Here is a 26158-nt window from a genome sequence, read left to right on the forward strand (position 1 = left end):
ACAGGCATGTGGAGTTCCTCTACCACTTCCCCTGCAGCCCTTTACCCTCCCTGCCCCGCAGTGGGCCATCCCCGCCTTACAAAGGTGGTTTGTATCCTAGAAGCATTTGTACTTACACACCCTGACCTAAAGGCACAGCCCTAAATGCTTTCCACTGAATGGAGTCTGAGTCCCTTTGAGCCCTATTCTTTTCCATTCAGTTTTGTGCAAACAGAAACAGTGTCTGGGGTCCCACCTCCCAATGGCTTGGCTATGACTTCAGCCCTTGTGCTTCTGATGACCCTGTAACAGATGGGCTCCCAGGTCAGGTTCGCTTTGGTTCATAAAAGCACCGTCTGACTCAGAGAAGGTAGAGATGAGAAGGTCTGTTCCGTGTGCCAGCTGAGCCGAGCCAGGGGCACTCCAGTGGCCGCACAAGGGTACGTGTGCAGACGTGTCTTCCACAGGACGGAGCTCACTGTGTTTACCCAGACTTTTCAAACCATTTTTGATAGGTGTCGTTCACTACATGTATCACCCGTACTTGTGTCTTTAAGTGATCTTTTTTTTTTTTTTTTTTTTTACCATTTCTGGCCATGCCACGTGGCATGTGGGATCTTCCCCAACCAGGGATTGAACTCACATTTCCTGCACTGGAAGCGTGGAGTCTTAACCACTGGACCGCTAGGTCCAGCGTCTTAAACAGAACGCCCAGGGCATGGTTGAGTCCCACCCGGGGTCAGTGTCTCCCACATTGATTACGGCCTGGCCTGGCCTTTGGTGTTGGCCTCAGACCCTCTGCGGTGGAGTTAAGAGGTGGGTTTGTGTTCATCCCTCTATCAGAGCTGTTTCTACAGCTGGGGCCCATTCTCCTTAACACAGGTTATGGTTTTGACTTCACCACAGCACACAGAAGTGACTTCATGAGTGTGAGTGTGTGTGTGTTTGTGTCCATCTTGGCTTTCCTTTCTCCTTCCATCTTGAAAGGCCCATCCTTGGAGGAGAGACTTAATATTTGGCATCTTCCTCCTGCTGGGTGTGACACAGGCTGCTGCCTGAAGGATTCACTCCCGAATTTGCCTCTCTGCAGACTCAAAGCCCACAGCTGAGACACTGGGACCCACCGTGAAGAGCGAAGAGACCACCACCCCGTATCCCATTGACGAGGAGGCCACGGACTGCGGGGAGAACTGCAGCTTTGAAGATGGTGAGGATGGGGTGGTGGTTGTACTTCACCCGGGGTGGCATGGGTGCCAGCCAGTCACAGTGGAGGCTGGTCCATGGCTGGGGCCAGGAACTGGGGGTCCCTTGGTCAGAGGTTAGGAAGGTATGCTACTTAGGGACTTGGGCAGTGGCTATTTATAACCTATCTAGAAGGATTCAGATATTGGAAAAACCAGTACGGTGGTCATCGGCCAAGATAAGGGTCCATCCAAGGAGAACTCCATTGAGAAGTCTCCTTTCCGAGCCCTCACTTCCTGTCTTTAGAATCCACAACCGTGATGGCTGTGTCCACACCACAGTCAAAGGGAGATCTGTCTGTCAGCTGGGTGACTTGGTCAGTGGAACACAATAGTTGGGTTAACTCAGCAGTTAACCGTGACTTATCTGCATTTCCCTGTGTCTTCACCATCACTGGTTGAGCAAGCGTTACAGTTCTGACTCTAAGAGTGGGCGTTGCATTCTCCACAAGGCGAGTGAGGTCAGTGACGAAGGCAGACGTACGAAAAGGCACCTCAGTTGCCCCTCAGCACTCAGGGCCTCTTCCTTTCCGATGGACCTCATCACATGGGAAATCTATATCGTTTTCATTTTCTCTCCTAAGCATATCCAACTCAGATTAAAAAAACAATCTTTGGCAGAGCCCAAGAAGGACATCACATTTTAAATCTTTCTGCTGAGGCCACAGAATATGAGGACATTCCTAACAAACCACAAATTTTAGAACACCTGGCATTTTTGACTAGGATTAAATGCTTGACAGCCTCAATTTACAGTAAATTGCTGATCATTATTAACTGTTCATTAAACCAAATGAAGAAGATTGGTGAAGAGGCTGGGGAAGTGATGGAGACATAAAAACCTAGCACCCAGTCAGTGGGTAGATGGATGGTAAAGTCTGTGGAACCCATGCCCTTAACCACTTGACAGTACGAGGAACTGTGCTGATGGGGTAGACAGCTCCCAAAAAGGGCTACAAGGAAGAATGGGAGGAGAGCCAAAAATAAATGCTGAAGTTGTATGACTGCAAAATGATAATTTAATGCATATGCTTTTAGGAATGCGCTTTTGTATATTGCGTGGGCGGGTGGGATGGGGGACACTCTTGGTCAGGGATAGTTGATTCAGAATTCTGACATTTTAATGACCTTGTTTTTGTTTTATGAAGAGGAGAAAGAGACTTGGAGAATCTTCCAAGACATGTTTGAAAGAGTTTGAGAGCCAAAAGGGGAATGCATTCATTTACTGTGTGGTGTTGGATTAGCAGAGTTAGCTTGGTGGAGGGCAAAAGGAGGGTTTTTATCTAAATGCCAATCCAAAGGAAAATTTAAGAGTTCTGTTGCAAATCAGAAGTTTAATATAATTTTCCTGTTTATAGTGTGGTTTGTTTCATTTGGGGTTTCTTTAGTGGTTCTTCCCTTCTCTCTCTCTCTCTCTCTCTCTCTTTTTTTTTTTTTAGCAAAAGATCTCTTTGTGGAATTGGGTTCCTGAGATACAGTATGCATATAAACATTCAAGAGGAATTATGCTATATTGAATTACTTCATATTTTTGAATGGAAAAATAGAAATTTAGAAGTTTTCGGGAAAAGGGGATGGTGAGGGCGAAGGGCTGACTTTTCCAAGCCACAGGTTGATGCTGCAATAATAGATTCCATGTGTTTGTTCTCATGCTGACTTTGGCCAAGGATGGGCAAATATTAAATATTCTTTCTTGGGAAGGGGAAGCAGGACCCAGTGGCAATCTGCCGTGTGCCCCCAGGCCAGCAGGGCCCTCCCTTCAGAGGTGAGCCCTCCTTACCCCCAGGGTGGGAGCAGCTTGTTGCTATCAATCTGTTGTTCCCTTTCGACTTCCTAACCTGTATTCTAGGTCTTCCCCACGGAAATTCCTCTCTGGGAAGCCTGAGAAGGGAAGTGAAAAGGCCAAAGACCCCACTTCCTCCCAGCTCCCAGCACTGAGCAGCATTTTTCCGCTGTCTCCGCAGCCAAGAGTCCTAATTTGGGTTTCCATTTCCTCTCTTCCCCATCCCCCCCACCCCCACTTCATCACATGTTTGGCACCAGCTCAGACTGGATTTTTTAGAGCTAAGTGGAACCTCAAAAGAAACTCTTGGGTTCAGTCTATTCACTTAGAGGTGAACAGCCCTGCAGATGGAGACAAGCCATTGTGTGGTCTCTTCTTAGATTTCCATTCTCTGCTGCCCCTGGAATCCTGGCCTTGGGGCACTCCGAGCCATGTGAAATTATTCTTCCTCCCAATTGGCGCTGAGGTGGGTGGCAGGCTGGTCTGCCCCCACCCGCCTCGTTTTTGCCCTTAACATGCCAAGTTGCCCTCCTGGCAGCACCGCCCTCTGGAGATTCTGAACTGACTGGTCCTCTGAAACAAGAGACCTGGCACAGGGAGGTGAAGGGGAGCAAACAAGCCCTCCTTGTTTCCGAGGTCACTTTCTCCTCCCCAGCCAGCACCTCCTGCATTTCGAATTCCAGCCTCTGCGGATGCCAACGGGCTGCCCATCACTGCTGACAGCCAGGTTGGCAGGATCCCGCCTTCCACCGAGGCACTGGGGAGACATTCTTCTCTGGCATTTAGGGAACAGCGATTTTCACATTTGTCTGCTCTCCAAGGTGGACAGAAGAGGCTGATTAGAGCCTGCAGCCATTTGGTGGCCTCATTTATAATTGCTGACTATGGGAACCACTGGCAGACTTGGCTTTCATGCCTGGGAAGGATGAGACCAAAGGCTGACCCGAAAGCCAACCATCGCCAAGATGGGTTCAATGAATAAGCAAAGGGAGCCATTGCTTTCTCTGCTCTCCCCTTAAGCCCTGCCAGCGGTTTAAATAGCACCACTGTGGCTGTTCTCCGGACCCAATTCATTTGCCTTATTTTGGGTTTTGTTTTCCTTTCAGACAAAGATTTGCAGCTCCCTTCAGGATTCAATTGCAACTTTGATTTCCCGGAGGAGCCCTGTGGTTGGGTGTACGATCACGCCAAGTGGCTCAGGAGCACCTGGGCCAGCAGTTCCAGCCCCGACGACCGGACGTTTCCAGGTAAGCCAGCCATGAGTGATGAGCTGAGAGAGGACTTCCCTGGTGGCTTAGCAGTAAAGATCCACCTGCTACGCAGGAGACACAGATTCGATTCCGGGGTCTGGAAGATCCGCTGGAGGGGAGGGCATGGCAACTCACTCCACTATTCTTGCCTGGAGAACGCCATGGACAGAGGAGCCTGGTGGGCTACAGTCCGTGGGGTGCAAAGAGTGCGACACGACTGGAGTGACTTAACACACGCACAAGACCAGCCTGCACCATGTTTCTCGGCTCTAGATTCCCTGACGAGCTTCCTAATAACTTCCCACCATGGAGCAGTCCTCTGCTCTTTGCCCACAAACCACTGAGTCTTTGCTGACAACGTCACCCGACAGAATAGCTGGTTGGTGGTTCCTGGCCTCTCTTGTGATTACAGTGCAGCCTGGAAGCTGGGAGGGAGGGAGAGAGGCTAAGGTAAAAGAAGAAAGAGCAGTTGGGAGTTCCTAGGAGAGGGATGAGTCAATGTCCCTTTGTTCCTATAGTCAGCACTCACCACCACCAGCACAGAGCCTCTGGTCAGCTCCAAGGTGGGTATTCCTAAAATGGCTCATTGGGAAACTCCTGGCCCAAACTCCTTGACTGCTACTTCTGGGAAGGTATCATCACTTCTGTTGAAAACCAAGTCAAGGGCATGAACCACTTGGCCTCTCAAACAGCATCGCTGCCAGTCCTTGGAATATTAGGAAGCCACCCACTTGGTCTCAAAGCCTCTCCTGACACTGCTGACAGAGTTGTTGCTGTTGTTCAGTTGCTAAGTCGTGTCTGACTCTTTGCGACCCCATGGACTGCAGCACGCCAGGCTCCTTGTCCTCCACCGTCTCCCAGAGTTTGCTCAAATTTATGCCCATTGAGCCGGTGATGCACTGTAACCATCTCATCCTCTGCCACTCCCTTCTCCTTTTGCCTTCAATCTTTCCCCAGCATCAAGGTCTTTTCCAATGAGTCGGCTCTTCGAATCAGGTGGCCAAAGTGTAGAGCGGGGTTGTCTTTAGCCCTTCTAAGCAGATAGAGACAAGAGTTATCCACACTCTGTACCATGGCAGGCTTTTATAGCAGTGTTCCAGTAAGTTTTAACCACCAGGATTTTTTTTTTCTAAATCTGCTTTGTAATGCTTGCCACTCTGTGGTGTAAATCCTCCCACTGTGGTTGAACGCAAGCTGCCAACATGACATCATCAGAGGGGGAGTGGAGAAGTAAGTAACACAGCCTTAGTTTTTTCCATCATGCAGATACCATAGATATAAATAATTTCAGAATCATGTGTACTGGTAAGATGTATTAAAATAATTAGGAAGTATTACACTTTGAGAATTTATTTCCTTTTGTTTTTTAATATACTTAATTTCTGGGTAACTTTATATAGTTCCATTGGTAATAATGCCTATGTTTCAATAGCTGGCTTACAAAATTCCAGAAGATTCCACAATCAGCTCTCTTAAGCCAGTACATGGTAGATGTTGCTCCAGCACATCACGAGTTAGCTTTCAATGCTCCTGGACCTAGGCCCCCAAGAGAGTTTGAGAGGAAAGAGGTTAATTCTAGAAATTAGTAGATCATACGTTGCCGGCCTAGAGAAGGAAAGGGGGAGAAGTCCCCTTGTGCAGAGTCTCCCAGAGTGACTCTGCTGCCCCTCACCCCCAGGCCTGGCCGTGTCCCCCCCTCCCCAGGGTGGCAGTCAAACAGATGCTGGGAGAGTGCCACAGGCCACCCCCTGACTCGGCCTGCACTTGCTTTCCCGGAGGGTCACGGCATCTGCTCTGGAGAAAAACATTTTTATATTTCAAGTGTTTATCTCTTCAGCATTTGAGTGCTCAGAGAGATTAATATCTGAAGATCACCACCGCCCTGGGCAATGGGGGAGAACACTTACCCTCGTCCCAGCCTTAATCATCCTCCCCTGCCTCATTCACTGCAATAATGTTTAATTAATGTAATGAGCCTCCTGCACGTTGGAAAAAAATACTTATTTTTATAACCCAGCCTGGATTTTTCATTTCATTTCCTCTCCTTTGAGACTTGGCCCAATTAATTGGTTGTTTTTCCCAACCCCCACTTTTTATACAAGCGTAAAGGAGATTTGCAGGGTGTGTGTCTGTGTGTATGCACATTTACAGGTATGTACTTGTGCGTTGTGTGTACGTTTGTGCATGTGTTTCTTTCTCAAGGTATTTGTGATTGTGTCTGTGTGTGCATATGTTATGTTTGTATGTGTTTGTAAATATGGACATGCATGTGTTTGGTTTGTGTGCATGTGCAAATGTGTGCGTATGTGTGTGTCTGTATGTTTGTGTTTGAGTGTGTTTGTGGTTTATATGCGTGTGTGTGTGTGTGTGTGTGTGGTGTGTATATAAGGGGACAGCTTGGCAAAAGCGCTTTGCATGAAGTGGTGCAGATGATACAGCAAGGGGAGATGTACTGAATCTTACTCAGCGTCCATCCTCAGGTTCTTTCTAACAATTCCACTTCCTCCCTGCGCTCTTCTGAGCAGATTTTCTCTAGGAAGGCCTGAGGTCAGCCCAGTCCAGGCTGACCTGGAGGTCCAGGTTCCAAGGCCGCCAATTTGCAAGTGACACTTTGGGAAGAGCTTAAGTTACTCTCTGTTCGACAAGGTTCCTCTCTGCCCACTCCTCGCCCTGCCCTGGCTCTCACCTGATGCCCCATCGACCCTAGCTACTGCCTGGTGATCCTCATCCTTGCTCTCATTCCGCTTGATTCATTATACCCTGTGGTTTGGGAGGGCTTTTCAGAGCAATCTCGAAGAGCAGGCAGCAGTCCAACCTTGGCTGGCTAGTTAGGGACAGAAAGAAAATTAGGGCCATGAGGAACTGCTGGATCTAATGCTGTTTCTCCCTTAAGAAACTGAGAAAGAAAATAACAATTTCCCTCTTCCAGAGGAATCCCTGAGGCTTGCAAAAGCAGCCCTTAGACACTGCCTCCAGAAAACCGAATCATAATATTGTCTTCAGAGCCTGTCTGTCCATCCTCTGATGATTTAAAGAATCATTTGCTGTATTTCCCACTGTCCTTCTCCTTACAAAACATGACAGTGGATTCTAAGCAGGAGAGGATAGAAAGCCTTTTCTGTTCAGGGTGGTCCTTTTTTCTTCTTCTATTTCTTCAAAAAAAAAAAAAAAAAAAAACTGGGGCCCCGAGGGGAGCAGTTGGGAGAAAGGAAACAGCTGTGCTTGGTTAGGGGCAGGGCAGATGCTGACGGGTTCAAAATCACGGAACCTTCTAAGTCAAGCCTGAAAGCCACTGTGTCGCCCACTTCACCCCTCCACAAAGAGGAGACCGCACCACTCTCTAAGTGCGCCGTGTGTTTTATCTCCTTGTTAGATAGGTAAACAAAAGTAATTACACTTGAGAAAGGAGGTGTCTCCATCAAGTGCAGAGGGAGAGGGCAGGAAAGAGAAGGAAATAGCCATGTTGAAATATCATAACAGGCTATTTGATTAGAACTGTCTGTGGAAACGACTTACATTCCTTAGATGTTTTCTGATTTCGTTCTTTTCTCTTGTTATGTTTTCTTCTTTTCCTTTTAAGCAAGCAATTAGTTCGGTTCTTCTGGCTAGTGAAAAGAGTTGCTTAAGGCTGACAAGACACCCTCTGGTTTTATTCCACTGTTTTTGTTTTTCAAGATAGTCTTTCAAGATACTCAGAATTTCTTTTTTTAGCTCTTTGCTTGTGACTTAGAAGCCTGGAGTATGTTCATAGTAGCCCCTGGGGACACTGTTGCGAATTCCTGGAGTGGGTTGCTGTGCCCTCCTCCAGGGGATCTTCCTGACCCAGGGATTGAACCCACGTCCCTTTTGTCTCCTGCATTGGCTGGGTGGGTTCTTTTCCACTAGTGCCACCTGGGAAGCCCTCTCTGAGAAGGCACTTTGCCTTTGCCCTGTAACTGCAATGACACTGGAAATGTCTTCCCTAGTGGGAGCCACTGTATCTCCTGCAGACATTCTCAGGTGCACTGATCAGAAACAGAATTTAGGTGTAGTTTTGAGGATGATCAGATTCAGCTCAGCAAGGAACAATGCAAAGACTCCTCAGCAAGGAACAAGGCAAAGAGATGCTGTGGTGAACCTGTGTGTCTAGACCTGCCCTGCTTCATATGGTAGCCACTAGCCACCTATGGCTAATTTACTTTTAATCAGAATTACATACAGATAAAACTTCAGTTCCTCCATCATACCAGCCACATTCTAAGGGCTCAGAACCCACTGTGTGGGGTGGTGCAGATGGAGAACACGCCAGTCATCACCGGATGCTGTCTTGCTCAGTGCTGCTCAAGCACCTTGGACATGAACACAAGAGTAACGTCCAGGGTCCTTGCTGCTGCTGCTGCTCCTTGGTTTGGTGTAAATCAAGGGGCAGATAATTAGGGGGATGTGTCTTCTCTTTGATCCCTTCATGGGAGTGTTCAGTGCCTGGTACTTGTGTCACTGTGTCATTCTACCTAAGTGAGTAACACAGTAAAGTCAGCAAGTAACATAGACAGTATCGGAACTATCCCATTCAATCAAAAAGCGTAAATACTAAGTAACAGCAATTATAGTAATAAAAACTGTTTTATTATTATTATCTTCAGGAATGAGACAAGGCTAGATACAAAGGGTGCTATGCCAGGTCAGCCTCAGCATCTTCAAGTGTGTGGTCACCCTACATATGTGCTCTTTGATATGTTTGTTGACCTGATGAAGTATGACTTCAGAATTACTTCATTTCAGTAACTTTAAGTCATGGAAGTAATATAAAGAAAACAGGCAAAAGCTATTGGGACTAGTTTACCTTTCTCAAAGGACAGAGTTCTGGCTACCTAGCATTTGCATGTTTATTAGATTGAGAGACCAGAACCTTTACTCTGGATTCAAAAACAAGTGAAAGTAAGTCAAGAATACAACGTTCTGAAATACTCAGATTTTACAAATGGTGGCTATTCCATCAGCTGTAGGGCACATTGAGCTGCTGAATAAACTCCAGGAGCGTGGAGGACCAGGACTGTGATTCACTGTGGGACATGCACAAAAGAGGATTAAGTGTAGCTGGGGATGGTCAGTAGATGGTCACAAAGGAATCAGTTAAAAAGATGAGTCACTTGCTTACAATGGGCTTCATTTTGGGTGGTGAGCTAGCAGCGACTCTTTGAATTAAAAAGCAACTCTCTGAACTCAAAAGACCTTCCTCATAGGTGGGGCTGTTGGCAGCCAACAGTCCGGACACGGAATTGCCATTAGCTTGAATTACCTTCAGAAAGCAGTTACTGTGACTCAGCTGGGGCACAACCACTACAGATATGGAGACAGGAACTTCTCAGGCTTAGACCAAGCTAGATTAAAATTAAAGACCAGGAGCAGCTGGGCTAAAAGAAAGCCATATTTAAGGAATCACAGCAACTGGAAAAGGAAAGTATCGTGGCCCTTCTTCATGGAAAGTAGGGAGGACAATATCTCTGACTCTGTAGAAATCACAGCAGTAGAGAGGAGAAACTACTTTTCCTTATCTTCTGCAAGTTATGATTGGTTGAGTGTGTAGATTGACAGTGAAGGTACAGTGTGATGAAGAATGTCTCGATTGCAAACCTTCATAAAAGCTGACATACCAAAAAAATAAGCTCCAGATAGACTTTTCTGCAAAACCCAAGCCTGAAACCTCAAATGTCCACAAACTGGTCAATTGTAAACCTCGAGAACATTCTGTGGAGTTCATCCAAAGTCAATGTTTCCCTTAACCAGTTGTTAATTTGAGGACCTTAGCAGACATAGGCTGACCTTGGGAGGCCAGCTGAGGGGCTGACTCACGTTTTAAGCATGACCTATATGAAGAGACTCCATCTCCTGCAGCACTGAATAGTCTTTCAGATGGCTGTTCTAGCAGGAGGGCAAGATGCTAGCCAGGAGATGTGTGTGTTGGACAGATGGTGTGTTTGGCTTTGCGATAGCCAGGGGGATAGACTGGTGATTTATTTCAGGGTTTGGTAAGGTGTCGGCGCCATTGATCCAGTTGCGGTTGGGCCAGGAACGTTCACGTGATCACCCAGCACTTAGGCAGCTGAACCCAGATGTGGTTGTAAATCGCCAGGTGAAATGTCAAGAGACCCTTCCTAGAGACAGCATCAGGTTAAGATGCCTGAGTGACCTTGTCCTCCGCACTTCCTCTCTGCCCTTTTGAACTCCTGTTATTTATTCCCTTGTGATTGTTTTCCCTGTGTCATGGGCAACAACAGATGTTTTGAGTCAGGGACCTAGCAGAACGCTTCCCAAGTATGTCAGGTCCAGGAGGAGAGGGATTGTATCTCTGGGACATTTTCCTTTCATTCTCTTTCTGCAGCTGAATGTATTTCCTCTACATTGTTTCTTGTTGGAAACCATCCATTGGCGACCTCACTGCCATCAAACTACAAAAAAAAAAAAAAAGAAGAGGACAACCTCTAGCAGGGAGACCTGGTTCTTAATCAGTCAGTTGTCATGTTTTAGGACCTCTTAACCATCCAAAGGGCTTTTCCCCTAAAGTCCAAGCAAATCAGTAAAGTAGCCCACCCATGCAAGACCAACCTTTTGCTCTATCAAGCCAGCAACAGTCACTGTCTGCTAAAACTTCCTCTGTGTTTGGCAGTGGCAGGCCATACAGTAGAATGTTCCAGAAGAGCAGACTCCATTGACACTGCATGTGCTTCACTCACAGCAGAGACAGGGATGCCGGGACTTAAAGGAGCTGAAGCACTGAACTGAGCAAAGTACGCATCTAAAGAGGCCAGGGTTACATTTCCTAAGGAAGCAAAGACCAGGGTCATAATTCTTCAGGAGTGAACTTGTTTCTTAGTCAGAAGACAGAAATTGGCTGTACTTCATGGGGGAATAGAAGGATGACATGTGTCTAAATGACAGTGGAAAAACTTAAAACTGAATTTAAGTCGTTTCTGACAGTTAGGATTGCGTGCTCCCTCCCCCGCCAAAAAAAAAAACAAAAACAAAAAAACACATTGCCAGCATGGCTTTTCGAAACTCCTGCTTTGGAGAATTTAAAGCAAAGGTGGGCAGTTGTGCTGGGGATGTTTTCGGTGTGGTTCCTCTGAACAGCAGGGCTGGCCCCTTCTAAATGGTCTTCTGGGGCCCCACTCTCATTCCAGAAGGATGTATTCTTTTGTCTGCTGTGCTGCTGCTGCTGCTAAGTCGCTTCAGTCGTGTCCAACTCTATGCGACCCCATAGATAGCAGCCCACCAGGCTCCGCCGTCCCTGGAATTCTCCAAGCAAGAACACTGGAGTGGGTTGCCATTTCCTTCTCCAATGCATGAAAGTGAAAAGGGAAAGGGAAGTCTCTCAGTCGTGTCCGACTCTTTGAGACCCCATGGACTGCAGCCTACCAGGCTCCTCCAGGCTCCGGGCTCCAGGAGCTCCTACTACCAGGCTCCTCCATCCATGGGATTTTCCAGACAAGAGTATTGGAGTGGGGTGCCATTGCCTTCTCTGCTGTCTACTGTAGATTGACCCAAAAGACGTGGTCAACAATGCCTGGTGTATAGCATGGGGCTGGCCCATTTCTGGGATTAGGACGTTTCTGGGAACCATCTTATTCCAGAGAACATCTTTACTGTCCTTGAGCGAATCTTACTTCCTTTGAGTCTCCGATTGGTCTTCCCAGGTTATTGGGGCTCTTTGGACTCTTTTTCTTTCTAGAAGAAAAAAGCCAGCAAAGCTGAAGTTCCAATACTTCGGCCACTTGATGCAAAAAGCCGACTCATTGGAAAAGACCCTGATGCTGGGAAAGATTGAAGGCAGGAGGACAAGCGGGCAACAGAGGATGAGATGGTTGGATGGCATCACTGACTCAATGGACATGAGCTTAAGCAAACTCCAGAAGATGGTGAAGGACAGGGAAGCTTGGCCTACTGCAGTCCATGGGGTTACAAAGAGTCAGACGTGACTTAGTGGCTGAACAATAACAGGAGGCAGAGTGTTCAGGGATGGTAGTTGAAATAAAGATCATAGCTTTTATGGAGCTTCTACTGTGCCCCTGTTCCTATGCAAAGTGCTTTAAAAGGCTCTTTCCATTTCCTCCTCCTCCTAGCCCCATGCAATATTGCTATTATTGTATCCATTTCACAGATGGGAAGACTGAGCCTTTAAAAGATTAGCAAACATTAGGATGCTAGCCCCCATGAGAGGTGAGGCTCTGGCGATTTTACTCGGTCCAATGAGGGTTCAGATCCTACTTCCATCCCTCTCTAGGAGTGGTCTGGGACACACTTTTCAATTCTCTGAGCCTCTGTTTCCTTTTTGGTAAAAATGGAGAGCGTCATACTTATTTCACAGGAAGATTACGGAAGGCGATGAAGCCCCCAGCGTGATGTCTGGCACCTCGAGGTGCTCAACTCACATCAGTTCTCTTGCCCCTGCTCTTCCTCTCCTCCTCTCTGAGCTTCTCTTGACCAGAGTCGTTCCTTCATGATGTCCTGCTTCTAATCAGTCCTCTCTCAGTGGCAGGCAGGGACGTTTTGCAGCTCAGCGTCCTTCTGACTGATGTCTGCTGCTAATTCCTTAAATTTACATATCATCTTTCTTCCCTCGAGCTCGTAGCACTTAACAGACAAGTGGGGCACAAGTGATTTCACTAAGTGAAATTCAGAGGCCTGCTTGTCTAGAGATTCTGCAAACTAGTGGATTAGCTCAGATGTCAGCACTGAGTTATGATCCTTCAGCTGCTCGTGCTTAGCACGCCACCAGCATTAACTCCCTGGTCTTCCAGTGGTCCTTTAAATCATGCACAGTGATTATCATCTTATTGTGAGAGAGAGAGAGAGAAGAGAAGAGAGGAAAAGTGGGAGGGGGAGGGAGCCAGTTCAGGTCCCCAGGAGAGGCAATCTGTGACACCTTTGGCCTCACGGTGCCTGAAGTTTTAGCAACAGGATGGGTAAATAAAGCAGACCCGGAGAAAATCCAGCCAGCCCGGCTTTTTACACCTCCACACACATTTTACTGACTAAATTCTAACCATTATGCTATGATTCCCCTGCTGCTTAAGAATGTAAATTCACACAAGTGACAGTATTTCTGCCAAGCAATTTTCAGACAGCCAGTGGGTCTTATTTGTGAAACTGTGAAGGAAGAAGGCTGAATAATAAGTCTCTGAAATCTGGTTTCCTTTATATATGAGGTGGAAGCAATAAAGTCTTAGAAACGACTGGAGCGTGGGAGCATTTCAGGGGTTGTCACTGGCGGCTCATGGACTGGATGCTTCCACAGGTCACCTTGTTTTAAGATCTGCATATCGGTTATAGGTATATTTACTTTGCAAAAGCTATTGTGCATTTTTACTTATACATACTCATATTTCAGTATAAACTTTCCTTAATAAAAAGCAGAACGTCTCAAAAAAACCACCTCACCTTTGAAAAGGGCTGTTGGCTCAGTAGGATGGGAGGGAATTGTGAGATTATATGAACCTGAGGGATTACAGAGCCCAGCTGATTCCTGATCTGTTCTTGTTTCCAATAGAGAATCTCATAACATTCTTTATGCATCTGTTTATCATTCATTCATTCATGGGAACAGAAAATTTTGTCATATATATGTATGTGTCACTATCTAGGGGCAGGGAGAAGAAGCATTCTTAACCCTCCTGTGTGTAAGGCCAGGACCTTATAGTCTAACCAGGGAAATAGAAAAGACATATACCAAACAATTTAATTGCAGTACAAGACAGGGAGCTGAAATGCATGAAAATGGCCTCTAGTCTTTTTAAAAACCAGGTAAAATCAGTGGTATGGTCAGTAAATGCTTGAGGTGTTGCAAGAAGAGAGGCATTAATGTTGAAATGCACAGAGTAGTGAGGAAAACTGGCAAAAGTGGTGGGGTGGGGGCGGGGAAGCATAGAATTACAGGTAAAAGGAGAAAGGGGAACAGCGCCCAGTGAGAAGCCAGTGTGCCTTAAATCATATATGACTGATCACGTGGACTTGGGACAAGGTTACCGGGGGCACAGCTGAAGTGAAGGGCCTACTGCACAAAGGTAGAGAAACCTGAAGTCAAGTCCAGCTTTGCTACTCACTAGCCTTTCTACTTCGGACAAGTCACTTAAACCTTTCCCAGCCTCGGTTTCTGCATCTTGTGTAGAGTAAGATTCATAAGACCCAGCTCACAAGCATATAGCGATGATTAAATTATAAAGGCAGACCAACATGCTTTGTAACCTGAAAAGCAGTATGCAAATAGGCCTTATAATTATTATCATTAATAGTGGTAGTAATGAGATCTGATAGGAGAAGCATAGGTTTAGCAGTTCTTTGAATGTCTGGTTGTGACACCAGTGTCTCCTCCTCAGCAGATCACCATCATTGAAATTCTCTGCTGTAGACAGCTGCCTCCTTATCTGTGCTAACTTTGGCCTTGAAGGGTTCCCATGGTGTGGGGGTATTAGGCCAATGTGCCTCTAGATGGTTAAAGTATCCCAAACTAGAATCCTGACTATGCATCTTAAACTGGTCTAATTTGACTTCAGGGGAGAGTAGCTTCCAGAACAATAACCCCAGAGAACCTAACCAGAAAGGACTTAGGGGAGATGGGGAGGAGGGAGAGAGGTGGCCAGGAGGAGGGAAGGAGCTGTTTCTGGGGCACTGATGGGAGCACTGCCACAGGTTCTGCTCTCACTAGAAAGATGATGTTGGCAGGCACAGCAGCACATGGGTGGCCCAGGAGTCCCCTGCTGATTCTGGCCTCTGGAGTCCCTGCCTGTCCCTCCCTGACAAAGACGTTCCCGGTCCCTGTTGAGTAAAAAAAGCTCTGTGCCCACATCTCAGATTAACATGATCCCGAGGTGGCTGATGTGCTGGTTATGTGGTGCGAAAGGGCCACTGCCGTCTTGCAGAAATGTTCAACATAAGATGTTTCAGGGCCAAAAGGAGACAGATTTTCTGCTCAACTGCCATCCTGTTCTCTGTGCAAGTGGTCGAAATGCTCCTGCATGAACTGGATTTGCCAGTGCAGGTCCCCACACCTGTGTCTGCAAGGCATGGGGTCTGCCAACAGGGAACTCTGCCTCCCACAGAGTACCTGATGTATTTTAAAGTGCATCAGCCAAAACACACATTCTTCAAACATTTGGATGGGTGAGACTTTCATCTCCCAATGTGTGTATATTCTCTGCTAAACACATAGCTTTTGTTAGTGATGATGACAACACCTGTTTTATTGGGGCTGTAGTTGCCTAACTCTCTCAGAAAGGCCACCTTCAGGCCTCCCCAGGGTGGGGCAGGGAAGCGAGTGGGGTCTCAGGTCCCTTGCATCACCCCTTTGTTGTTCATTATTCAGTCGCTCAGAACTTTCTGACTCTTTTCAACCCCATGCACTGCAGCACGCCAGGCTTCCCTGTCCTTCATCATCTCCTGGAGCTTGCTCAGACTCATGTCCATTGAGTCGATGATGCCATCCAACCATCCCCCACTCCTATTCAGCCACCATTCCCTGCTCTGCTTGAACAAGGATGCCGGGCTTCTGAACTGCAGTTACTAGAGCCCAGGCTTCATCCAGGAGCACTGCTGGAGACAGAAGGTTGTAAATGTCTTCCAGTTGGACAGTGCCCAGCCAAGATGATAAAGGCTTGAAGCATAAACCACCTGGCTAGAACCATCCTGTAGTCTAGCAGTCACTTCACCCCTTATTATTCAGCTCATTATAGTGCCCTGGCCCTTTGGGTAAGCCGATGATAATTAAAATGTGGGCTTGGCCTCTCAGAATCTAGAGGGGAAATACAGCCAACCAAGACCTAAGGCGGAGGGCGCCAGGTGCCGTATGTAAAAGGTACAAAGGAAGGGATGCAGAGAAAATAGGCAGGAGGGACCTTCTTGACATAAAGACTCAGCATTTGAATGCAGCATTTGAATCAGAGCCCTAAGAAAGGAACACAGAGCCTGGAGAACAAGTTCATAAAGGACAACCCAAATTCTGCCCCGGCTTACCCCCCGCCCCCCGAGGGGCCACAACTGCCAGCTGGTGTCCTTCCCAAGCATTCACCAGGGACCTCTGTTCAGGTTTGTTTCCCCCTCCAGATGACAGGAACTTCTTGCGGCTGCAGAGTGATGGGCGGAGAGAGGGCCAGTACGCGCGACTCATCAGCCCGCCGGTGCACCTGCCGCGGAGCCCCGTGTGCATGGAGTTCCAGTACCAAGCCACGGGCGGCCGCGGGGTGGCGCTGCAGGTAGTGCGCGAAGCCAGCCAGGAGAGCAAGCTCCTCTGGGTCATCCGCGAGGACCAGGGCGGCGAGTGGAAACACGGGCGCATCATTCTGCCCAGCTACGACATGGAGTACCAGGTGGGGTGGCAACGGGAGACGGTGCGGAGATCCGAGGGGATCCTTGTGATCTGCGTTTCAATATTTCAAAGGCCGTGCCCATTCATCATTAGGGAACGCGGTTAAGCGCCGCTGTTTTCATTGTGTTTCTCCCGTTGCCATGGCAACTAAATGACACTCTTATTTGTTATTCAGAATGTGCCTATCTCTACACCCAGACTTGGTTCTTTGTTCCTCCTATTGCCTTTTATACTGCTGAAATCTTCCCCAACAAATGTTTCTTCTCTCCATTTTATTTTAGATTGCTATCAGGTAGGCTGACAAAGGAACACAGAAGCCAGGAAAATAAACACAAACAAACCCTCCACACAGGAGAAAAGAGGCCCTGGGAAGAACCCCTGAGACTCAGAGGAAGAGAGGGCAACAGCCTCCCCGCCCCGTCCCAAGTGTTCAGGTGGCTGTGGTGCTTAGTGGTCAGCAGACCAGAGAGATCCCTAAATGAGTGCGTTCTCACCCTGCAGCTCCAGGAGTTGCATTCTATTATCTCTGCCCTCACAGAGCAAGAGACTGAGGCACAGATGGGGATGCGCAGCTGTGGCTGAAACTTGGGTAGAGTAGGCGCTGTGGAAGAGGTGACTGAGAACCAGCCAAAGCATTAACCTGCTCCTCCCCAGACGAGAGGCAGCAACAGATGGCTGGTGAGGCAGCCAACTGCTCGCTCAGCTTGCCAGAGGACGTGTGCTCGTTTGCAGAGAGAACCTGGGGAGGGTGAAACCGAGGGCTGACGAGACCACTGAGCCGAGAGGCTCTTGCGTGCAGCCTGCAGTCACCCTCACGCTTGCAAAATAGCCTGAGTCCCCCACCCACCTGCCTTCCTCCTTAGAAACCTCAGTGTGTTGTGGAGCTACTCCCTGTTGGTATTTTTGTCTCACCCACTAGACGGTGAGATTCTCCAGGTCTTGTCTTAGCTTTTGTAACTGTCAGGGTACCTGGCACATAGTAGGTGCTCAGCAAACTAGTGGTGAAGGAAAGTCACTTACCTGCTAGTTGTAATAATGGAGCCATAAGACACTGTTACCCCCAAGGTAATTCAAACCTGTACACTGCATTTCTCACATTAGCCCTACCTGCTCATGTCCTCTTGAGTTTCCAAATACCTGGGTTGAGCATTTGAAAGATTTGTGAGAAAAAGAAAAAAAATCAAACATGGCTAGGGAAATTTCAACCCTCCTTTAAACATGCTCTGATTGTAGTCCTTTTAGTCAATAATTCTAGTTACTGGACAACAATACCCATCACTTAGTTATATATATATATGTATTTTTTAATCCCCTTGAATATGCATTTGATTTCAACCAACTCATTTTAAATTGAGATTTCAAGTACCAGAGCCATGTGGTCAACAGATGTGTACCAGGTGCAGTAAGGCACATGTGCGTGTTCACGTGTGCGTGCGCTCACACACACACAGATTTTAAGCTACAGTTAACAGAAAATTGGAAATCTTTGCACTGTTTGCACCAAGAAGCTCAGTTAATCCTGGTGCTTTTTCTTCCTGCTTCTAGATTGTGTTTGAGGGAGTTATAGGAAAAGGACGTGCGGGAGAAATTGCCATTGATGACATTCGGATAAGCACTGATGTCCCGCTGGAGAACTGCATGGGTACGTGAAGATCTGTCTCTTCGTGTCTCCTCCGAGGGCTGGGATCCACAAGGGGCGGCAGCACCTCGTTTTCAAACACAGCTGTTCCCCCAGTGGGTGGGTTAGCACCAGTCCATGCAGGAGGCGAGATGTGAGTTCAGTTAGAGCTTAGGCTGCGGTCAGGATGGGAGAGGTGTCAGATAAGGTGGAATCCTATCCCCCTGCTCCCATTCAGAAAAAGACATGCACTTAATATATGAAGATTCAGGGTGCCAAGGCCTCATCATCAGACTCCAGCTTTTAGCAAAGAAAATGCTAGAGGACGAGAGCAGCTGCCAGTCAGAATTACATGCTGCAAAGGTTTGATGGATTTAATGGAAACCTTCACTGGTGAGCAGAAATAGTACATATGTTATATTGGAGTGATAACACAATTACCCAGGCAGTTGAATGAATTGCAGGACAATCTATGGCATGGAAAATAAGAATTCAGATCTTGCTTTGAAGTTACTGTCTCTAATGCCCAACATGCCAGAGTTATAAGATTAAACATTGCATGCCAAGTGACCAGCCCAGGAAGGATACTCCCTCCTTGGACAGAAGTGCTAAGCAGCCAGGTCACCTAGTTCACCCCATGCACCACCTCCCATCAGAGCCATGGACATTCCCAAAAGAAAGAGGAAATCCTGAGAAGGAAGGAGACCTACTTTCGCTCTGCAGAGTGACTGTAATAACTCACCAAGTGCTTTTCTTGGCACATGGGTCCCAGGTGTGTGTGTGCCTGATGAGGTCAGAAGCACCTGGGACCGCCCTAGTCCCTTCAGGCAACTTTCAGGGCCCCCGGCATCTAAAACTAATCCCTTCTCTGAGAAAGTAATCAGTGGTAAGTGACTGATTACAATGCTTCAGGGACCCATTACTCCATAAAGGACTTTTTGTTCCAAAGCAACTTTGAGAATTCTTCCCACCTGGCCCCCATGACGACGATGTGTTAGACCCAGAGCCTGTGGCGGGCATGGGAGACTTTTCATGGCATAGTATGAAAAAGCTTGATGAAACTCATTTTCATCATACACTGTGTTCACCTTATGTATTCCTCTCATCTAACTCAAATTTTTTTTTTTCCAGAACCCATCTCAGCTTTTGCAGGTGAGAATTTTCAAGGTAAAAAAAAGTTATTTTTAAATTTCTGCATGCCTTTTCCTTCCTCCCATGTGATGTGAATTCGGCAGAGGCGATAAGCCTCCAGATTTGACAAAGCTTCCAAGAGAAAAATAGATGCCACACCTCACCGCTAGATGGCGCCAGCAACACCTGTAGATACAGGGAAAGGGCAATTGAGAGCCTCGCTGTCTCTGGTTTAATTAAAGTTTAGAAACCTATAATAGAGACAAATAGGTTACAGATAAACCTTTCAGCTTTGCATTGTCCAATGGAGAGCAATGAGGCTGAAAATGCATGAGTGGTGAGAAAAGAGAGACTGTGGGAAGGCTGAACCAAAAAAAAAGAAAAAAAGTCAGTAGTAAATTAAAAGTGAAATGAGGTGGCAATGATTTATTTTCAACCAAAGATGGTTTCTTTCCAGTCACAGGGCACCAAGGCAGCAGTCTCAATTAACCCTCCGCAAGGTACACAGCTGTGTGAGGGAAGAAAGTTAGGGGAAAGACATGAGGAATGACAGTCCTAAGTGGAGAAGGTTGCAGAAATCTGGAGATGGTGTCTGGTTAAGGGAAGAATGAGGCTCGTTTTGGTGCCTGGAATTAGAACACTTGAAATACAGGACTGAAAAATAGAAAGCGACATTTTATCCCTAATAAAGTAAATAGAGAACAGAGCAAAGAGAGAGGAATGTGGGATGCCTGCCTTATCCCAGGAGAGAAAACTAACCTCCAAACTTGGGGGTCCTAAAGTACAGTGTATTTCACATCTCACCTCTTTGGTTGACACTGGTAATGTTTCCACCCAGGTTCCAGTGCTAAGGATTTGGAAACCGCTCTGTAAATGCTTGCCATGAGTTGGCCCGGGTGTATAAGCACACTCAGAGACACTCACCCACACCTAATAACAGAACCTAGTTTATGCAAACAATCCCGAGGGTTTCTGTGCCCTGTTTATATTGGCTGGCCTTAACCCCGCAGGTGACAGCATTTCAGAGATAAGGGAAGTCATTTTTATATCTGAAGTCTAGACTCGTTATCTTCGCTCTCATTAATCTGTCCAGCTCCTGGCTGGACAAAGATGGATTCCTGGTTTGCCACCTAGATGTGCTCTCTGACTTCAAATCATCTCGCCCAATTTGCCACTCATCACCCACAGCACTAAGACGGTAGATGAGGGAGAGGGGGGCTGGGAAACCTATCTAGGATATCGTTTCTTTCTTCCTCACCCTTCCTGGCCTCCCTGAGCCCCACCCCCACTCCCTATTGCACATTTTTCAAGAATTAAGAGTATTCCTGTGCATGTGTTCGTGCTCCTTGGGTGTGAGATTTTCTATTAACGTGAATCTAAAAGTATCGGAAGGAAAAGCTGAGATCAAAACTGAACGTGCTTGGATAACAGTTGAATTCAAGTTCTAACTTTCGGGACCCAAGGTAATGTTAATGCTGGGGGAAGTAAACTTGCTTATGTTGTTTCACGTGACTTTGATTGTTGAGACTCAAAGCTCCCAGAAAAGGCTGGTTAGGAGGGCCTTCAGCCCCCACGGCAGACACTCTGCTGTGTGAACATAGATGTCTGGGTCCATGACTGACAAGTTCAGTGGCTAAGTGCTTTGCTTCTGTAAGTGAATAAACAAACCAGAGCACATGTGCTGTCGCAGAGGCTGTATTTACCAGGAGGCTTCACAGGCCAGTCGTGTTCTCTTGTAAAATATATATATAAATAAAATAGCCTCAGAGCTGCAGTGCTCATTTAGCCAAAATAAACACAGGGCTTAGGGACTCCAAGGTAAGAACTTCCAGTGTGCTTCCGATGGGCTGGTTTGGGGCTTAAGCACAGGCAGCCCTTGAGTGGCATGGATTGGCCCACGGCTGTGGTCTTGGGGAATAACAAGCATCTTTGGAAGGAGGCAACCAAACTCCAGAGACTTGGCTCAGGAGTCAAGGGCAGAATGGGAATTGAGAACGGACAGTGTCGATCGCGTCGGCAAGTTTTACATGGAACTCTGACTTGGTAGCCAGATGAACCCAGGGCCAGGGAGGCTTCTATTGGGCTGAAGCCCCTCTAACTTCAGTAGACACCTCTGGGTTTTGACTTGAGTGAAGCCTTCCATTTGGGAGAGGAAAGAGGACATTCGCTCTACCTAACCTGCTGACCTCTCCGGGTCAGGGCGGTGGCAGCCTTCTCTTGGTGGGAGAGTGAATGCCTTAGGAGTTAAACCAGGCTGTTCACTCAACTAGAGAAACAGAGAAATCAGGTTTGGGCAAGCAGGGTATGGAAAGCTGATGGTGAAACCCGATTAACAACAGGCGTATATTGTTAGTATGGGTGGTTGTTTTTTTTTTTTTGAATGTAGATTGTTTTTCTTTTCCATTATAAATTTACCATGGGACAGAAGCAATCTCATTCTTTATGAGACACCAGTGTGTGCTAGGTAAACCTTTAAGGCAATGCAACAAAAGTGGCTTCTGGACTGAGGCTTATTGGATAGTCTTGATCTTTTATATTTTGAAGTGTCTTTCATTTTCTGCCTCTTACTCATCTCTTGCCATGGAACATTTTCTTTTTATTCGAATCACCTTGTGTTTTCTGCTTGGTGTATATGCTTTGATTGTGAATCAGGATATGAGTCAGTAGTGAAGAGAAACAAGCCACACTGAAAAAGAGAGCCATGTAGAGAGGGGACAAGGAGGAGATGGAATGAATAAGCTGTGTTGCCTGCTGCTGCTAAGTCGCTTCAGTCGTGTCCGACTCTGTGCGACCCCATAGGCGGCAGCCCACCAGGCTCCCCCGTCCCTGGGATTCTCCAGGCAAGAACACTGGAGTGGGTTGCCATTGTGGTGTTTAAAAAGGCTTTCTTGCTGTTGTTCTAAACAATGTAGCCTGGGTGTGCTTTTTTTTTTTTTTTTTTAAGCAGTGGCTATAGACATAGTGCTATCATGTATCTTTTTCTAGAATCTGAGCTTTAACAAGTGGAAAACTGTGTGTAAAGCAGTGGGGGCGGGGGTGCAGGTTGGGGGCTGGTGGGGGGACATGGAGAACTGAAAAGTGGTGTAATTAAGGTGATGGATTATTTTTTCTTAACCAATGCTTTCTATTTTCAATACAAGTAAAAAGAATAATAAGCCAGTAAAAATATATAAAGCCCATAATCTGAGTTCTGTAGTTGTTTACCAGGTAGTTATTTTTAGCAGGTTGCAGTGGAAGCAAGAGCTCTTGTTCATGTTAGAGGCTGTGGGCTTTGAACAAAGCAGGAGCAGAGAGACCCATGGGAGTCCCAGGCACGGGTGGTGGTGAGAGTGAAGGATTCGAAAGCGCTGCGTCAACCACTGATGGCTGCTAAGAGGAACATCAGCAGCTCCTGCTCACAGCTGTGAGCGTGGGTTTTACGTCTCAGACCAGCTCTGAGGGCTGCTGGCACAGTCTCTTGGGCCTCTCTTCGTTCAGTCCTCTGCAGTTTTCATCCAGGTAAAGCTAGGAGAAAGAGGACAGCACAGGCTGTCTCCTGGGCATAGAGGGGACCCATTTGGGGCAGTGACAGATGCCTAGGGTTTGACCCTGTGTCTCAGGTTTTCAGGTCTGTTTATTTCCTACCAACTGGTCCATCTCTGCCATGTCTCTTCCCCATCTTTCCATCCCTGCCCTTATCCCCGGTTGATCTGCCAGTCGGCTACCTCCCTGAGACTTTGCTCCCCAGTGTAATCCCCCCTATGCCAGGGCACAAGACCTGGGATGAGCCTCAAATTCCCCTTTCTCTGGCATCCCTTTCTCCCACAGCTCTCTTGACTAGAAGCACTTGCAAGACGCAGTGAGGGTTAAATGGCATTCTCGCCGTAATCCTCTGATGAAAGGCAGAGAAGTATTCCCAACCCCTGCCAGGGCTCCAGATAGGCAGCTGTAGGGTGTGACTCCTTCTCCTTGGCCCCCTCCCCCTGAGGTCCCCAGCTGCCAGATCAGAGCTAGGTGTTGCTGAGCCAGGGAGCCTGGAGATGAGATGCGTGTGAACCACTAACTGCCCGGCTGCTATTGCTGCCCAAGGGGACGCCAAGGCATCCTTTGTGAGGTTCAAGCTGCAGAGGCTTGACACATCGCCCTGCAAGTTTACCATTCATCTAAACTGCCGCCAACGTCAGTTTCTCTAAGGGGAGAAAAAAATTTTTTTCACTGACTTTTCCTCTCTCCAGGAACAGAAAGGACAAGCCTTAATTTAACAGAAGTAATCTAAGTGCTACCAAAGAGAGGACAAGTGTTCAGACTTCAGGCAGCCACGGATCTGGGTTTAGGGGTGTCTTAGACAGGTGTGGGGTGGGGGGCAGGCAGCAGCTTTCCTACTAACTGAGTGGAACTCTCCCACTGACCGCCCCCCCCCAAAACACACACACACACTCACACTGAGTGCAAGGCAAATGAAGAGTCATTTCGCAGGGAGATTGTATACTTCTACATTCTTCCAAACAGATCTGTGGGCGTGACTGCGTTCTTCGACCCTCTTCTATAAACTTCTCTAGAGAAGCCAGCTTTGTCTTTTGTTTGTTTAATCTCACAAATTAAATAAATGTTTTAACTGAAATGCCCCTTCTCCAGCTCTTCGTTTTCAACCTACACATGCGAGACTGCAGACAGGCCAGGCCTGAAACAGTTCTGATTTGCAGTGAACCTTTTCTCCCTCTCCGAGAAAAATGATTTACGTACACTAGGTATCTTTCGAAACATTTCTCTTGGAAACCTGGGTGACTCCTCCAGGTCTGGAGGACATTTCATAAACTTAGCTGCAGGAGATGTTTTCGCTTTTTGGTGATTCAGTGAGAATTTGACTGAGACAATCCGCAGACAGGTTCAGACAGAAGAAAGAAGCAGAAAGGGAGAGGTCTGCTTCCTGTTCCACCCCATGTGGTTAGAGCAGAGTCTGCACACTTTTTCTGTCAGTGCACAGATAGTGAACATGTTGGGCTCTGTGACACTGTGTGGCTGGGACTCACTGCACCTGTAGCACAAAGTGAAGTGAAAGTGAAGTCGCTCAGTCATGTCCGACTCTTTGCGACCCCACAGACTGTAGCCTACCAGGATCTGCAGTCCATGGGATTCTCCAGGCAAGGATACTGGAGTGGGATGCCATTTCCTTCTCCAGGGGATCTTCCCGACCCAGGGATCGAACCCGGGTCTCCTGCATCGTAGGCAGATGCTTTACCGTCTGAGCCACCAGGGAAGCACAAAGGCAGCCATAAGCCATATGCGATGAGGGTGGCTGTGTTCCCAAATGTACAGAAATAGGCTGAGAGCCAGATTTCGTCTTCTGACCCCTGGGTTCCGGCATGGGTGGAGGATTTGGTCCACGTACTTCCAGTCCTGACCCCGCCACTTCCCAGCCGTGTGTGCTTCCTCTGAAAGCTCTGGGCCATCTCTCAGGTTCCACTCTGTGCTGCCCCCGTCCTCCTCCTCAGTTTTCCTCCAGGCAAAACCAGGAGAAAGTCACTTATCCTCTCAGGTTCTCCGCTTTTCCCATCTGAGAGTCATGAAGAATAAAGATGATAAGTAGTCCAACGCCTGGCACCCAGGAAGTCTCTACTCATTAGAGCGGTAGTTATGCTCACATGTCGCAGTTGCTTATTAATTCAGTAACCCTGTTTGCACAACAGGAATGGAAAGAACCTACCTACTGTGTAATTTTTTTTTTTATACTCCCATATCGCTTCTCAGCCTTTTGGCTAAGATCAAGTGTATTATCCTCCCGTGCAGGACTTCTTAGAATCTATTGTTTCTCAGAATTTAAATTCTCCACCTCACACCACTCCTTTCTCCAAGGGGCTCAGAACTTTTACAGGTGGAAGCCTACTCAACCTTGCAAATACACTTGGAGTTATTGACTATTTAAATTTCTGTTTCTCATTATCTTACACGATGAGAAAACCGTATACAGAATTAGAAGGTAGAAATTCATGAAAAATAGAACAGACATTGAGAGCATCTTTCAGTTGGGGGGAAATCAAAGTCTGTGAGTACATGGGGGAAGTTTGAACAATCAAAGGGACTCTTCAGGTGAGCACATCACCAGTGTTGGACAAAGTTGAAGTCACCTGCGTTTTTTTCTCCCATCCTGGGGGACATGTCTCCAGCTCCTGAGTTGTGACACAATGGCCCGGGCATCTCATATGGCTGAGGGGGCAAGTGGGGCTAAAATGCAGCCACTTACCAGCATCTGCCCAAAGGGGGCACCTTTTTGCATTTTAATGTAGAGGCATGGTATAAGGTAACAGAATCTAACACTTTCCAAGAATAACTATTCTGTGAAGTACCATTAGGTCATCAAGGTTTTTTCAAGGAAGTCTGAATGTTGGTCCGACATGCATTCCTCCATTCAGCTGTCCACTCATTCATCTAGCCACCTTCCATCCCTGTACCCCATCTATTCATCCATCCATCCAACATTCCTGGGATTGCTGCCCTTATCTAGGAAGGTGCTCTGGAAAAGGACTTAAGCCCTATTGACCTTCCTTTTCTCTGGCTGGCAGACCACAGCCTCATTAGCATACAGCCCTTGAAGACTGCCTCAGAGCCAAATTCTAAAGCAGCAGCCTGTGGGAGTTGAGTCTCTTTAGCTGGAGAAGATCCTAAGAAACTCTGGCCCCAACTGCAGGTCATCAAAAATTGCCTGAGGGGGATGAGAGGAGGCCTGTTAGCTGTATCCTCTCTTTTCTGACTGCCTTAACATTAAAAACACAAATTCACATAGTATATTTTCTCATTTCTCCAAACAAATGTCCAGGGAGAATGTTTAAGGAGCCAATATGA

At 47.2% G+C, this 26158-nt stretch overlaps 1 protein-coding gene and 1 non-coding gene across 8 annotated transcripts in view; one reads left to right on the forward strand and one right to left on the reverse strand.

Moving 5' to 3' along the window:
* Window positions 1-26158, forward strand: part of NRP2 (neuropilin 2) — a 126678-nt gene that overhangs the window by 67591 nt on the left and 32929 nt on the right. For 5 of the 7 annotated variants that reach the window (XM_060410280.1, XM_060410281.1, XM_042244071.2 and 2 more), the window contains exons 11-15: window positions 1070-1186; window positions 4110-4250; window positions 16329-16591; window positions 18136-18232; window positions 19340-19360. In XM_060410280.1, the coding sequence (XP_060266263.1) occupies window positions 1070-1186; window positions 4110-4250; window positions 16329-16591; window positions 18136-18232; window positions 19340-19360 (639 nt within the window). Of the gene's footprint in view, window positions 1-1069; window positions 1187-4109; window positions 4251-16328; window positions 16592-18135; window positions 18233-19339; window positions 19376-26158 lie in introns of all 7 variants that reach the window. The other 2 variants (XM_012143426.5, XM_012143461.5) reach the window with 1 other exon arrangement.
* On the reverse strand, window positions 24504-24575 carry TRNAR-ACG (transfer RNA arginine (anticodon ACG)). The gene has a single exon. It is a non-coding gene; the product is annotated as a tRNA-Arg (tRNA).

Source organism: Ovis aries, chromosome 2 (genome assembly GCF_016772045.2).
Source record: "Ovis aries strain OAR_USU_Benz2616 breed Rambouillet chromosome 2, ARS-UI_Ramb_v3.0, whole genome shotgun sequence".
Classification (NCBI taxonomy): domain Eukaryota; kingdom Metazoa; phylum Chordata; class Mammalia; order Artiodactyla; family Bovidae; genus Ovis; species Ovis aries.